We start from the raw sequence: 15889 nt of genomic DNA on the forward strand, positions 1-15889 counted from the left end.
GGCACTCGGGAGGCAGCCTCGCCGCCCCGTCCCTTCCGATGGATCGGCCGCGACTCTAAGGGGACCTCCCGCGTGTTGACATGTGTCAGCCTGGAAACTGCTTCCTGGGGTGACCGACGTCGAGCGCGGACCGGCCGGCCGGCGGTGAAGGGGGAGCCCCGCGCCGCGCGCGCCCGCCCGCAGACGCCCCGCGCCCCCTCCCGGAAAGGGGCGCGCATCCGTGCTTTATGGGGCAGCAGCCGGGAAAAGTTCTTGGGGACCAGCGGAGGCCCAGCCTGCCTGCCCTGCACTTCATCATAGGCGCGGGGAGGAGGGAGGCGCCCCGCCACGGGGCGCTGCACTGCAACGTGTTCGTGGAGCACGGTGAGTGGGCGCGCGCGGGTCACCCGCTCAGGGGCGCGGGGGGGGGGGGCCGGGGCCGCGTGGACCGCCCGTTACCGTCGTTCTCTGGGTAGGAGACCGAGCTGCTGGGCGCCTCGAAGCGGCTTGGCTTGTCGCCTGCTTCGGCGTCTCACCGACTGCGGGTCGACCTTGACCGAGCCGTGTCGCCGCTCCAGCTTCCCGGGGAGGCGCGGTCGCGGGATCCAGAGTCCGTGAGTGCGGTGGCTCGGCGCTCCCCCTCCGCGCGCCGGTGCCCACGGCTCCCGCGGCCCCGGGTGGTCTGTGCCCCCACGCGCGTCCGCCCTCCTGACCCCCGCGGTCACTCGTACCTGCACCTTCTCGGTCACAGGCGGGCCTTGCAAACGCGCGCATTGGGGCGCTGTGGGGCGGGCGGGCGGGGAGCACCGAGGACGCCCAGCTGCCCTCGAGGTGGTTTTTTTCATACGACGGGATCCCCTTCCCCGCGCGCGGAGCTGCCCTCCTCTCTCCCTGCTTCGTTCAGGTGGCATGTGGGGCCGAAAGGTGGCCTTTGACACTTATGGACACAGCTGGCATCTGAGTTCAGGTCGTACGCGGGGCACGACTCGCTCCCCGTCACTCTGGGAAAACTGAAAGCTGCGGGTCAGCTAGAAGTCTGTGCCAGGGCCCCCCGCGAACCAGTAATGAGGGGCCTCTCTGCACCGCTGTAGCCTGACATTGTTCGGACTGGGGGTCTCACGGTCACGTGTCGGGGAGCCGCCCGCCCTGTGGGCAAAGGGAGGCCGCGCTCAGGTGTCCTGCGCTGGGAAGCTCAGCCACGGACGCCTCCGGCGGTGGGTGAGCGCGGTCCGCGAGGCCTGTGTTCAGTGAGCTGGCACTTGGGTTGACGTCCTTACAGGGGAACAGCCACCTCGTCTGCGTCCTCTGAGTACTTGGGGTTTACTTCGCCTTGAAAGATCTAGTCTTACTTTAGCAGCGGTTTTAGGCAAATAGGGTAATGTGTTAGGTTCCCGAGCTTCCCAGGTTCAGCAGGGACTTCGGTGCAGGCTCTCGGGAGGGCTTCGCCCCAACTTACCAGCATTTAAAATGTACGGACGGGTGACCCGGTAATGGCCCTTCCAGGAAACTGCCCTGGTACGGAGCAGTGTAGTCCCCCGGCTGTCCCGGATACCCCTTTGGGGGCCCGGGGTTAAAGCTGTTCGCCCGTTAACGCAATACTAAGGTGTCACTTGGGCCTCCTGTTAGCGTGGACCAGGGCTATACGTACTGGCAGCTCTGGTGTGCCTGCCATGCACGCACGGTAGAAATAAATAAGTCATTAAAGAAGTTCGCACTTAAGAATGTCTTTGGTGGAACAGCAATGAGTAGTTTCATGACCTCTTGACCCTCGTGTAGACGCCTCTGACGTTTGGTGGGGTGGAATGGGAAGAGTGCGTGAAGCGTGTCAGTTGCTTCCGAGCATCTCTGGGAAGAGCGCCGGGGCCGCTGTCGGAGTGGCGAGCTGGACTGGCTGCTCTTCTCAGGGACTGTCATGTCTACTTGAAACTGATGAAAAACTACGACTGACAGACTGTGGTTATCGAGACCAAAACATGTGTAAAGGAGTCTTTCAAAGAAAACTGGAAGTATCTGTTGCCAATGACAAAATGTTAGTTTTCCAGCAAAAAATAGCATTGTGGCAAACTTGGAGATGCCACTGTGATATAAAGCTTGGTGGTGATATTTACAAATGTGGTATTTTCATATCTTAAAAGGAAATGCATTATTTGGAAGATCTACATAATTCAGTGATCAGCACATGATATTATAAAATCACACACAGGTAAAAGATTCATTCAAGGTGCAAGATAGACCAATGGATTTTTAAAAACTTAAAAAAAAATCCACACCCAAGGTACATTTATTGATCTTGGAGAGAGAAAGGAAGAGGGAAGGAGAGAGAGAGAGAGCGAGAGCGAGAGCAGTACATTGATATGAAAGCTAAACATGAATCAGTTGCTTCCCATACGCACCCAACTAGGGATCAAACCCACAACCTAGGTATGTGTCCTGACGGGAATCGAACCCACAACCCTTTGGTGCACTGGATGACGCTCCAACGAGCTGAGCCACCGATTAGGGTGGATTTTTTTTTTTTTAAATCCTCACCAGAGGTTATGTGTTTTATTGATCTTAGAGAGAGAGGCAGGGAGGAACAGAGGGTGGGGGGAGAGCCAGAAAGAGAAAAAATTGACGTTAGAAACATCAGCTGGTTGCCAGCCTGTGTATGTGCCCTGACCGGGGATCGAACCCTCAACCCTTTAATGCACAGCAGGACACTCCAACCAACCAAGGGACCCAGCCAAGGCCAGACCAGTGGATTTTAATGTGACAGAATACAGAAATTCATTGATACAGTTTTAGATTCTACATCACAACTAACCTTTAAGAAGCTACCAGTTACCAGGTTTTGGTGTAGCTTCAAAGAATATCTACAGTTATCTAAAATCACAGTGAAAGAGTTATTTTCCAGTCATAACAGAAAGTTTATTTATTTATGATTCCTCACCCAAGGACATTTTTTCCATTGCTTTTAGAGAGGGATTGGGGGGAGTGGGGGGAGAGAGGCATCCAGGTGAGAGAAACATCGATTGGTTGCCTCCCACATGCCCCAGAGGGGCTCGAGCCCCCAACCTAGGCATGATGGAAATTGAACCTACGACCTTTCAGGTTCACGGGATGGTATTCTAATCAAATGAGCCACACTGACCAGGGTGGAAAAGTTTTACTTTTAAATGAATAATTAAACCATTGAAAACTTTCAGTTTAAATTTCTAATATGAAAAATAATGGTGAGATAACCTATATGAACAAAAGCTCTTTGGGGTCCTCAATAATTTTTCACAGGGTCGAAGAGATCTTGAAATAAAAATTGTGAGGACTGCTGCTATAGAAAGTATATCAAGAAGCTACATAAGCCCGGGCTGGTGTGGCTCAGCGGGTCGAGCACCATCCCACAGACTAAAGGCTGACGCGTCCAATTCCCAGTCAGGGCACAGGCCTGGGTGGCTGAGGGTAAAGGGGCAGTTCCCCAGTTGGGGGCCTGTGAGAGGCAACTGATCAATGTTTCTCTCACACATCGATGTTTCTCCCCTTCTCTTTCTCCCTTTCTTTCTCTCTCTCTAAAAATAAATAAATAAAATCTTTAAAATAAGAAAAGAAAAAAAGGCACATAAGGATGTTTATTGTCAGCATACTATGAAGTACTAACACCGAAAGATGTCCGTGTAGTGGTAAGGGGAAAAAAGGAATTTGGAGATCAGCCTGCATCGTGTGGCCCCATTTTTGTAAAAATAAATTATCTTTGTACTTGAAATTCACAGAATTGGGATTTAGGTGGAATAGGAGAAAACTTTCACTTTTTACTTTGCATTTGTGATATTCCAGATTTCTTTTTACAACAGATTGGTGTTACTTTGTGACAAAATAAATAAATAAATAAAGGTGAAGATTTAAGAACGGGACATATGGCAGCCCAACCAAGTAGTCACTTCCTTGCAGCACCTTTTTATGAAAGAATTTATGAAAGTTACGTTTACTGGAGACAAAGCAATTTCTTTGGACCTTGAGTATTTCTCAAGGGGAACACTAGCACTGTCTCACTTTGTGTTACAAATTGTTCTTGATCTTTCTAGAGTTTGTTAACATTCATGTAGGTTAGATTTAAAAACTTGCAGGCATAACACAGTGTTGGATCAGCTATGAATCTGGAAGCCAAGATAATGTGTGGTGGTGATGGTGGTGGTGATGATGGTGGTGATGGTGATGATGGTGGTGGTGATGGTGGTAACGGCAGTGGCAATGGTGATGATGGCGATGGTGGTGATGGTGGTGGCGGTGGTGATGATGATGGCGATGGTGGTGATGGTGGTGGCGGTGGTGATGGTGATGATGGTGCTGATGGTGGTGGTGACGGTGATGATGGTGGTGGTGGCAGCGATGGTGGTGGCAATGGCGGTGGTGGTGAATCTGAAAGAAGTGGGGACATGATAGCTTTTTGCTGGGATTATTCAGTCTCTAAAGGGCTAGTTATATGTTGGGGGTGGGGAGCAAAAGGAAACCATGATGTTGTTTCATGTACCATATGTTCCTTCCAAATTTCAGTTGCTTGACTAAGAAAATCCACCTTTAAGAGAATTGATAAAACAGGATTGAAAACATTCACTAGTAAAACCTCTTTTCCTTTTGGTGTTTCCTTCTTTACTCAGTGAATATTTACTGAGCACACACTATGTACCTGGTAGTGTTTTAGTCCTTGGTGCTGCATTAGTGAACAAACTTAATTTCTGGTGGGATGAGACAGGCCATCAGTAAGCTAAATTAGTAAAATAATGGGGTAAAAATATTTCAGACGGTAGGAATCAGGGTGGATAGAGCTTGCTTAGCATGTCCAAGCGAAAGCCCGGAGTAGCTGGAGCAGAGAGAGCCAAAGGGCAGTTATTTCACAAGATGGGAGGTGGAGGGAGATGAGCTGAAGAAGGTGGCCTGGTTGGCCATTTCAAGGATTTTTACTTTAACTCTTGTGGTTTGGGAGCCTTCGGGGAAGTCTGGCCTAACAGGACCTGATTCGTGCCTTAATAAGAGCTCTCTGGCTGTTGCGTTCTGAGGGAGAGCCAGGAGGAAGCGGGGACTCATGACACTTAGGGGTCAGCTGCGCTGCTCTAGGCGAGAATAATGGCGGCAGGGACTGGGGAGGGGCCCGGGGTGGTGGGGCCCGATTCTGTGACTGTCTGAAGGCACAGCTCACTGGATTTGCCCTTGGAGTAGATGTGAGATGTGGCATGTGAGTGAAGTCAAGGGTGACTCTCAGGATTTTTGGACTGAATAACTGGAAAATTGACATTCCCTGACATGTAGCTTAGGGGAGTAGCTTTGGGAGGTGGGTCAGGGAGATGAAGACCCCGACCGTCCTTGGGGCACGCTGCAGTTGAGATTATATGGATTCGGGTGGGTGTGCCAAATATGCAGTCAAGTCTACCAGCGTGAATTCAAGGGACAGGTCCAGGTTAGACAGAGAACCTGGGAGTCATCAGCTCATAGATGGTACTTAAAACTAGGAAAATGGGTTATGTCCGCAAAGGAGACATCTCCACGTATGTGACATTCAGTAGTTGATGAAATTAAGACTACATTTCTCTGTAGGATGAGTTTGAATCTTTTCGGAGGGATTCGACATTCAAATTTTGCACGGGAATGATTTTAACTCATCTTTAAGTTTTAAATTCCATTTCTCTTTATTTTTTTTTCTAAATCAAAATTGAAGATTTAATGTGTGTGTGTGTGTGTATGCATGCAATGGAATATTATTCAGCAATAAAAACAGTGAAATCTTTCCATTTGCAACAACATGGTTGGACCTAGAGAGCATTATACCAAGTGAAAAAGGCAGAGAAAGACAAATCCCGCGTGATTTCACTTACAGGTGGAATCTGAAAACAAAACAAACACCCAACCTCCCTATTTGCCTTGGTGTTGAGTAGGTTCAACAGACTTCTGCCCTTTCTGCTTTACAACATTATATAGGGTGATTCGGGGGTTTTAGTGGTGATTCTGCAGCATCCTAAGTTGCAAAAAGTGTCTTTTGTGAATGTGTAAGATTGAAGTATTTTGTAAGTAGATACTTTAATATATGCACTGGATCTGTGGTGTAAGTAGGGTAGACATTATTCCTGTTTTTCAGCAGAGAAAGCTGCGGTTCAGGGGGGTAAGGTAGTGCTTTTAGGATTATATTGCTGATACGTCATAGAGCTGGGATAGAAATCAGGTGGGTTTTTTGATAGCTTGAGTTTTTTTTTCCTATCAAAAACATTACTTTTTGAATATGAACTAATGCTTTTTGAAAATCTTCACAACATTGAAATGAGGGGGATTTAGATTTAGAATTGATTTAATGAAAATTTTTATTTTTTCATCCTGTTTTTTATATTCTATTGAATATTCTTACCCTTTGGTGTTCAGATGTTTAGAGACAGTAGTGTGTAACAAACATACCTGTTTATGCTTTTATAATTTACAATTTAATGCTTTACTAACTTTAATTTTATAATTCAAAAACTTTAAAAACCTATACATTTCCCTATAAGCTTTGTGGCCACTTTTAAAATTCATTTTCAAATTAAATTTAATAATTCCGAATCTCTATTTTCTGGTTTGACCTGCAGACTGTATTACAAATGTATGTTCTGAGGAGCTGGCTTCTACCCCAGCCCCTTTCCCCTTTGCTGTTCGCTGCTGCCTCTGGGAAACCAGTTTTGTTATCATTTCACTGTTTCTTTTTGTAAACACAGCACATATGTATTTATTATATAAAAGGTAGCGTACGATATGTACTGTTGTGTGCTTTACTTTTTGTCATTCACTTACTCTATCCTCGGGATCTCTCTGTATGGGAATATATTGGGTTGGCCAAAAAGTCCATTTAGTATTTTCCATAAAATGAAAGACACATTTTTCATTTTCACTAATAACTTTATTGATTTGGATATTTCGAGTATGTCAACTTTTCCTGTGTTAGAACATTGATTGTTTTCAAGTAATGTCTCGATTTGATTGCCGTCAGCTTTCACCGGTCTGCCTGACCACAGAACATCATCCAGTAAATCCATAGCAGGAAACCTCGCAAACCACGCGTGAAACGTTCGGTCAGTCACAGCGCCTTCTCCACACACTGCACAGATCTCTTTTTGTGTTTCAGTTGCGTCTTTACCTTTCTTGAAATAATAAACATAATATGCCGAAAATGTTGAGTATTTTCTTCCATCTTCAGTATTAAAATGGCTACACAAAAATTCACCAATTCTGTTTTTTTTTTAAGAGCACGATGATATGACAGCTGTCACAATACAATCTTACAAAATGGTTTCAAATGAGGTTAAAGACAACTAAGCATTACTAGAGCCAGTTTATGGAAAAACCGAAAGAACTTTCTGGCCAATCCAATCAATATCTTTCTTTTTCTTATGGCTGTATTGTGCCTCACTATCTCGGAAGTAACATTGATTTCTCAACTAGTCCCCTGTTTCTGTAAAATTGCTTATTCCCAGTCTTAAACTGTTACAGACGGTGCTGCTCCAAGAATAACCTTATATCTGTCGTTTCCACGTGTGCAAGTCCAGCTGTGGGAGGGACTTCCGGGAGTGGAAGTGCTGGGCTAAAGGGGTTAACGCTTTGGTAATTTTTATTAGTAGGTAGATATTGACTTAATAGATGAATAGTAGATAGACATTAGTATGGACATTATATTGGTAGGTATTATTCCCAGAGTCCCTTCCACCTTGTACTAGGGTGTACTCCTATTGCTAGTAATGCACAGCAGTGGCCGCACTCCCAAAGCCTAGTCAAGAGAGTGGACTGTCAGACTTTGGGACTTCTACCAATCTGATAAGAAATACTATCTTAGTGTGGTTTTAATTAGTAGCTCTCTTATGCGTGAGGTTGAGCATTTTTAACGTGTTTAAGGGACACACATATTTATCTTTTTGTGAACCATCTCCCCAGGCCCTTTGTGTGCCAGATACTTCAATAGACAATTGTACAGAACGACCCCCCCCCCCATCTCCCAAGGAAGGGCCCCATCCCAGGCTCCAGAGGAGTCCTGATTAGGTCATTTTCAGCCTGGCTGTGCTTTAAAACCTCCTCAGGAGCTTACAGAGCCTTGTGCCCAGGTCCCACCCCCAGGGATTGATTCAACTGGCCTGGGGAGATCCCTGCGCCTCAGTTTTTTGTTTTGTTGTTTAGCGGGGAGAAACTTCATGCAAAAGGAAGATTGCAAGGGAGGAAGGGACTGTTGCAGGAGGGAGAGCATTCTGACCCTCAGGTCTGCCAGTGTCTCCTCCTTTTGTTTCTGTGTTTCTGTATTAGTTTTTAACTCTCCCGGTGATGCCAGCAGGCAGCCAGGCTTGAGCATCACTGGTCTAAGCCAATCATGGCGTCCTAGACTGACTCAGTCTGAGGGGAGTCAGGGCCACCCCCTCCACCCCCCCTGCCCCGACATTGGGCGTGGGGTGACCTTTGCTTCTGGAGGCCAGTGGAAACCATGAGGGCAGCCGGCCTCAGGCCGGAGCTGAAATGACGGGGAAGGGCTGGGCAGGAGAGCGGACCCGGTGTGGGGCCGCACCACCTCACCCCTGGACTTTGAATTGGGTAGCATGATCCACTTTCCTTACTGCTGAAGCCGTTTTGACTGGGGTTGACTGTGTTTTCATTGAAAAAGTAACACATTTTAACCCGATCAGTTTTTCCCCTTTCCATTCTTTTGAAAGGAAAATGGCAGCTTCCACTGACAAATGGTATTATAATTTCTTATATTCGTGTTGCTCTCTAGTTTCATACCAGTTTCACACGCCACTGTGTTTTGTAAAATTGGCAAAATCCTGTTTTATGAAGTTAATCTTACTCTCCCACCGCAGTGTGCTAATTATACCCCCAAGGTGCACTGTTGGCCGGACCTTGTGGTAACATCGTTGTCAGAGATAACAGGTTATTTATAGCGCCTTGAAGCGCAGTCTGGGGTGGGAGCGTGGCCTGGCCCTTGCCTTGCCGCCTCTTCTAGGGGATCCCCTGGGTCAGCAGTGCCAGCCCCGCTTCTCCCAGGTCCTGGCTTGTCCCTGCGGTTGGCACCTCCAGCTAATGCGCTGAGCCCTGGGCCATGCTTAAGGAACGCAGGCCTGAGGTTTGGAGAGCGTCTGCGGTGGGGGCTGCTGGGGGCTGCGTGGCAGGGGAGCCCGGGGCAGAGTGGGCAGGTCCGCTGGAGGCCAGTGCCGGTTCCTGCTGCCGCGGAGCAGCGGCCAGGCCCTCGGCTCGGCGCGGGTCTCCCTTGGAACCTCCTGTGGCCGCTGTTTGCCTCGCTGTTGCAGTAGCTTTGGTCTCCGAGCAGTGTCCGTTCGTGAGGATGATGGTCCATCAGGAGGAAAACCAAAAAATAAGTCCTAACCGAAGAACCTCCTAGCCCAAGATGCGTCAGAACATCGCCTAAGGGGCGAGAGATGTCAGGATAGGGTTTGCCTTTGAGTTGCCTTTCCTTACCTAGGCTTCTAGTAGTAACAGGTAACACCTGCTCAGTGCTTTCTATATTCAGGCATGAGTCCAGAAACTTTTAATGTACTGGTTATTTAATACAACAGTTTCAGGTATTTTTGACAAGGAAAAAAGGAAAATTAAGAACTGACCATTTTTAGCATATCTGGAAAGTGTGATTGAGAAGCACGATTGAGGTGGGATAACCTGGGGGGATGAGGTCATTTGTGCGGATGAAGGTGAGCACATAAAATGTTGAAACATGCCCTGGCCGGGTAGCTCAATGGGTTAGAGCCTCATCCCAATACACAGAGGTTGGGGGTTCGAGCACATACAAGAATCAACCAATGATGCATAGAGAAGTGGGACGACAAACAGATGTTTCTCTCCCTCTCTCCCCCTGACCCCCGCCATGATATTTTGAGTAATAGTATCATAATAGCTGATTACTCTTCCTCCCATTCAAAACAGAACGCGTTGTTTAGCGGATACACTGTAAGGAACTTTTTTTTCTGAGAGAAATGTATCTCTTTTGGTGATACATGAGCCTTTCAAAAGTTGAGCAGTGAAGGCAGAGCTCTTTAAACACAGAGGTGGGTGGCTAGTGTGCTTTGTGAGCAGGACGCCCGCTGCGTAGCTTCGTGTTCCTTTGGCTGGGCCGCGACGTGTGATGGTTAATTACCCTCCTCGGCGCTAATTCAGGACTCGCTGCCTGGTGTTTCCAGATTTTATTTTATTTTTTGAGGGCTTTTTAAAAATAAGTTTAATTAAAATACGGGTATAATGGAGAAAGCCTTCAGGAAATATTACTGCAAAATAGCTACATTGTGTTTTATGAAAACAGGATACATTTCTGTAACTCATTCAATCAAGGAAGATTTCATTTAGAAAGTAATTTGAAGTTCAGTCAGCATGATCAGTGCTACTTTAATTTCTGTTCGAGTGAAAATTAATCCTCGCCTAGTCAAAGTGGTCCATAAAGTCAGGAACATGGGGCGGAGCGAGCAGAGCAGGAGTACCGGTGCCCTGGCTGGGGCGCGTGACTTGGCCAGCCCTGTGGGTTATGCAGGAGAGGGCAGGCCACACGTGTCCTCGGGCGTGTACGGACCAGCACGCACAGAGGAACGCGAGAGCCAGGGAGGAGAAATGCAGCGGAAGGGACCGGGCTTCAGGAAAGGGATAACGGAGGTCTGTTGGGAGTGGTGGCCCCGGAGCTGCGGGCCGCGGGCCGTGAGGGCTGCGGTGCGCGGGCTCAGACCTTCCCTGGCGGGGAACTTGTGCCCTTTCCAGACCCTCGCCCAGGGGAGGAGCCTGGCCCTGTGCCCCGCAGTGCTAATCCTTCCTCGTGGTGCAGGGCTCATTGCTAGGCCCGCCCAGGTCGCAGCGCCGTGTGTGCCGTCCGGCGGTCCCAGCTCTGGCTGAGCTCGGAGGGCGGCCGTCTGTGAAGGGCGTTGGTGCTTCGGCCACCTGTGCGCGCCAGCTTGTGGGCCCGAGGGTGTCCGCGCAGCAGTGGGGCGAGGGGACGCACGCGTGGCTTTGCAGACGTTACCCCAGGGCCCGCTCCTGGTGTCCTTCAGAGAAGTTCCGCTGACTACTGAAGACTTCTTGTCTGCCGGCTGGAAGTCGGGGCCACTTCAGCAAAAGGACTTCCGTCTCTTCTGAAGCACGCTAGGGAGACCGGAGGCCGTTCCCTGACTCACAGGTGACGGGTTCCTATAAATGACCGTCTCAGGTATAGTCCTGTGTTCCTTACCTGTTACAGCTGCTTTTTGGGTGCTTTCCCTGTGCTGGACTCCATGCAGGGCCTTGCACGTACTGTTTTAAACATTTTAAGTAGGCATGACGACTTTTATTTTATTTTTTATTTTTTATCCTCACCCAAGGACATGCTTATTGACTTAAGAGAGAGGGGAAGGGAGAGAGAGGGAGAGAAAAATACGTGTGAGAGAGAAACATCAGTTGGTTGCCTCTCGCATGCGCCCTGACTGGGGACCAAACCCGCAACCTTTTTGGTTTATGGGATGACGCTCCAGCCAACTGAGCCACACAGGCCAGGGCCACGTACTATTTAGAAGTTACAAAATAATGCTAGACTCCTTGTTCTATTGTAAAACGCAATCTGTAGTTTAAAACCCTCTGGTAGTTTCCATTATGTGGAGAAACAGCCTCTATTTTTGTATCCTTATTCCTAAAACAGTTTTGAGCAGGCAAATTACACTCATACGCACGCGTGCGCACACACACGCTGCAGTTGTGTTTGAAGTTTTGGAGTTGAATGTTTTTTACCCATTTGCTTTTTGAAGACAAAGTGGGCAGGGAAAAGGTAGGGAGGTGAGGAGGGTGCTGTACTTCCCTGGAACCTTCTAATTCCCAGGAGTGTGGGCGGTTCCATGCTGGCCTGCCTCACAGAGCACCTGCTGTTTGATTGGCAGCTTTCTGTAGAAGGAGAGAAAAATCCAACGAACAGTAGCAAAGCTCTTCATACCTCCTTGTACTCCCTTCCTCCCTCCTGACATGTGTGGCTTCTGCTGGGCAATTTCCCATTTCGCTCTCAGAGTGAGAGGGAAATGACTTCCCATTTAGATTTCTGATTTCTAAAGTTCTTTCCCCAGATTTCAGCCTGAATTCTTTTGATAATAGACCTCAATTCTTGTTCTTTGAAACGTATGTGGAAAAATGTTTATCAGTGTTGAAATTTGGCTTTCTTGATCTCCTGGAACTCCAGAATTGATTAAATTCCTTCTTGACTGTGGCTAAAATTCTATTTTTAAGAGAGTAGACTGTACTCCTAGCAAATTGAAGTTCACATAAATAGAGTGGACCTGGAGACGTAAGGCTCGACAGTGTGACAGGATCTGCTAAACCAAACTTCGCCCGAAACGAAAGGACGGGCTGTAGAATGAACAGGAGTTCCTTTGTCCCTTGACCGTTTCCTGCTTCTGTGCCCATCTCCTCGTCAAACAGGGATCCTGGTGATGGAACCGTGCTTTTATTTGAATTCCGATCCCAGCTTATCACTTACTAGCAGTGTGACCAGCCGTTGACACAGTAGATATATATTTAAGCTATTTTATTTGTTTATTTTCAGAGAGAGGGGAAGGGAGGGAGAAAGGGAGGGAGAGAAACATCGATGTGCTAGAGAGACCTCAGTTGGTTGTCTCCTGCATGTCCCTAACCCGGGACCCAGCCTGCAACCCAGGCACGTGCCCTGACCGAGCATTAACACGTGACCTTCCGGTTTGCAGGAGGATGCTCAGCCACAACCACTGAGCCGCAGCAGTTGGGGAGACTTAGCAGCTATTTCTCGTACACACCGTGGGCTGCATGCCTTGCTAGGTGCGGGGGGTGCACTAGGTCTTTCTAACCTCGCTGGGCGTCCGGTTCCTCACTTGCAAAATGGGAATCATAGTGCTTACCTCGACTTTATACTCGATGAGAGAATTAAATGAAATAATGAATAAAACATGTCTAACAGTGCCTATCACTCAGTTAGCCCCCCTAACAAATAGTAATCATTGCTGCTCTTGTTTATGATTCTAGAATAACATACCTGTCAGTAATAAGAAGCGATCTGAAAAGGACTAAACCAGAGGAAGATTAAGAAAAAACTCTAGCAGTGATACCACCAAGATGGGCGGCCTGCCTCCCGCACGGTGGCATGATATCGGTGATCGAGGGTGACCCACAAGCCCCGTGGGTCATAGCTGAGCGTAAGGGGACACTGGGTATGCAGCTCCTCAAGAAAATCCTAGGGAAAACCCCTGCTTGAACTGTAAACTTTTTTTAAGTACTTCCTATGGGGTGGTTGGAGGATGCGAGCTTAAGAGCTCTTTCCATCCTCATGCATGAGATGGCACTTCTGACGATTGTCCCCAGGGAAGGCCTCGATGTTTGGGCCTTTGGGATCTTCGCGCTGCGAGGGGCGCCATCTTCTGACCAGACTCCTCCTTCTCTCCTGTGACTTCTTATTTCTTCAGCACGAAGTTATCTGATCTCTATTTAAATCTACTGCTTCTTGGTTAGCACACTGTATTTTTTGAGTCTGCGTGGGTTTTCTTTGTGAACCTGTATGGATTCGGGAAGCAGTTTGATCTGTGACATATTAGGTTAGTTTGCTAGAGGTCAGTTCTGAGGTTTATGCATGTGTGGCCATACATCCGATCTAGAGCTACACAGTAAAGCAGACTTTTTTTAAAGAAATTTTTTCAAAGACACTACATTCTTACAAACATTGCATATGAAGAAGTTAAAAAGCCATAGAGAAAGAGAACACATTTTTTTTTCTTTAAAAAAAATTATCCTCACCCTGGCTGCTGTGGCTCAGTGGATTAAGTGTCGTCGGCCTGCAAACCAAGTGTCACTGGTTCGATTCCCAGTCAGGGCACATGCCTGGGTTGTGGGCCAGGTCCCCAGCTGGGGGTGCGTGAGAGGCACCCACACAGTAATGTTTCTCTCCCTCTCTCCTTTCCCCTCTAAAAATAACTAAACAAACAAATAATTTTTAAAAAATTATCCTCACTGAGGACATGCTTGTTGACTTGAGAGGGACGGAGAGAAACATAGATCCGTTCCCTCTCATGTGCTCCCTGACTGGGACTGAACCTGTAACCCAGGCTGTGCCTTGATCAGGAATTGAACTCGCAACCTTTCAGTTTACAGGATAACACTCCAACCAACAGAGTGACACCAGCCAGGGAGTAAAGCAAACTTTTATTTTTTAATTTTTTATTAATTTTTAGAGAGAGGGGAAGGGAGGGAGAAAGAAAGAGAGAGAAACACCATTGTGTGGTTGCCTCTCACACTCCCCCGACTGAGGACCTGGCCCACAACCCAGGCACATGCCCTGACTGGGAATCGAACCGCGACCCTTTGGTTCACACGTCGGTGCTCAACCCACTGAGCCACCCCAGCCCGGGCAAAGCAAACTTTTAGTTTTCCCTGGTCAGAAGGACTCACTGCTACAGACATTTACTGGTCAGCCAGAGTATTTGCACTTTTCCCCCTTTGTGTTGTGATGGATAATTCTCCTCGTGACTTCATGGGAATCTCTCAATTTAAGGAATTTAACATAAACCTTACGCTGTGCTGGTTATTTGGAAGTTGGTTTCCAGGCCCTTGCTTTCGGTCTCTTCCCTTCTTAATGTCACTTAGCCGTGTTATTTCCGCCGGCATCTTCGCCGGCTGCAGGACGAAGGCCACAGGCGAATTTCTATGAGGCTCTTTCCGTACAGGAGCATTTTCGACCCTGCAACGCTTAACTTTTGTATTTAAGTATGAAGTGAAAGTGGGCTGACCCCAGTGTCTTTGGGGAAGTCTTCCGTCTCAAAAGTTATTTTATTTTCTTCTGTTATTGTGCTAGTGCTGATTTGGTAAGAAGAGATATAACATAAACTATAAGTAAAACGTACAGATTCGTGCAAACACCAGCAGCCACACCAGGACGCAAACCAGTTCCAGAACCCCAGTCACCTTCCCCATGCTGTTCTCCTTTGCAGTTGCCCCATCTCCACCCCTTCCTCCTGGCAGCCACTGATCTTCTTGTCATTATACTTTGTCTTTTTGAGAATGTCCTATAAATGGAACCTTTTAAGACTGGCTTTTTCCTTACTGAATGTAAGGCCTTTGAGATCCATACAGGTGCTGTGTGTAACAATAGTTTGTCCCTTCTCGTTGCTGAGTAGTATTCCGTTATATGACTATACCGCAGTTTGTTTATTCATTCCTCTATTGAAGGACATTGGATTGTTTCCCGTTATTGATGATTAAACCTTTGTGTGAACATAAATTTTTAATTCACTTAGCATATTAGTTTTCTATGGCTGCTGTAACAAATTACCACAAACTGGATGGCTTAAAACAACAGAAATTTATTTTTCACTGTTGCAAAAGCCAGAGGTCTGAAATTAGTATCATGGGGCTGAAGTCATGGTGTCAGCGAGACCTTGCTCCCTCCAGACGCTCTAGGGAAAGGACCTCTTTCTTGTTGCTTTCTGCTCCTGGTCCTGTTCCTGGAGACCACCAGCACTCCTGCCAGTGACCCCTCCTCAAACCCCCAGACCCCCACTTCCAGGGTTCCTCTTCTCCTCCTCTCTGTAGTCAGATCTTCCTCAGCCTCCCTCTTATAAGGAAACTTGTGATTACATTTCACGCCCACCGGGATAAGTTGCTCATCTCAAGATCCTTAATTGGATCACATATGCAAAGACCCCTTTTTGCCATATATGGTAGCATCACCTGGTTCCAGGGAGCAGGTTGAATATCTTTGGAGGGCCTTTTTTCAGCCTACCACACTTGGGTAAAGACCTAGGCATGCTTATTACTGGGTCAGATGATAACTGCATTTAATTTTATAAGAAACTACCCAGCTATTTTGTAGAGTGACTGTCATTTTACATCCCTACCAGCACCATTGCATGCCAGAGTTAATGGCATCCTTGCCAGAACTAGTATTATCAGTATTTTTTATCTCAGCTGT

At 47.5% G+C, this 15889-nt stretch overlaps 1 protein-coding gene across 1 annotated transcript in view; it reads left to right on the top strand.

Annotated features, from left to right (window-relative positions):
* Positions 1 to 5: 5 nt before the first annotated feature.
* The window catches only part of ABL1 (ABL proto-oncogene 1, non-receptor tyrosine kinase), a 107151-nt gene continuing 91267 nt past the window's right edge, over positions 6 to 15889 (top strand). Inside the window, exon 1 of the mRNA XM_090274909.1 lies at positions 6 to 363. Coding sequence (XP_090131035.1) covers positions 228 to 363 — 136 coding nt within the window. The 5' untranslated portion in view covers positions 6 to 227. The remainder of the gene's footprint in view (positions 364 to 15889) is intronic.

This window comes from Furipterus horrens, unplaced genomic scaffold (assembly GCF_987537825.1).
Source record: "Furipterus horrens unplaced genomic scaffold, mFurHor1.1.pri manual_scaffold_4, whole genome shotgun sequence".
Classification (NCBI taxonomy): Eukaryota; Metazoa; Chordata; class Mammalia; order Chiroptera; family Furipteridae; genus Furipterus; species Furipterus horrens.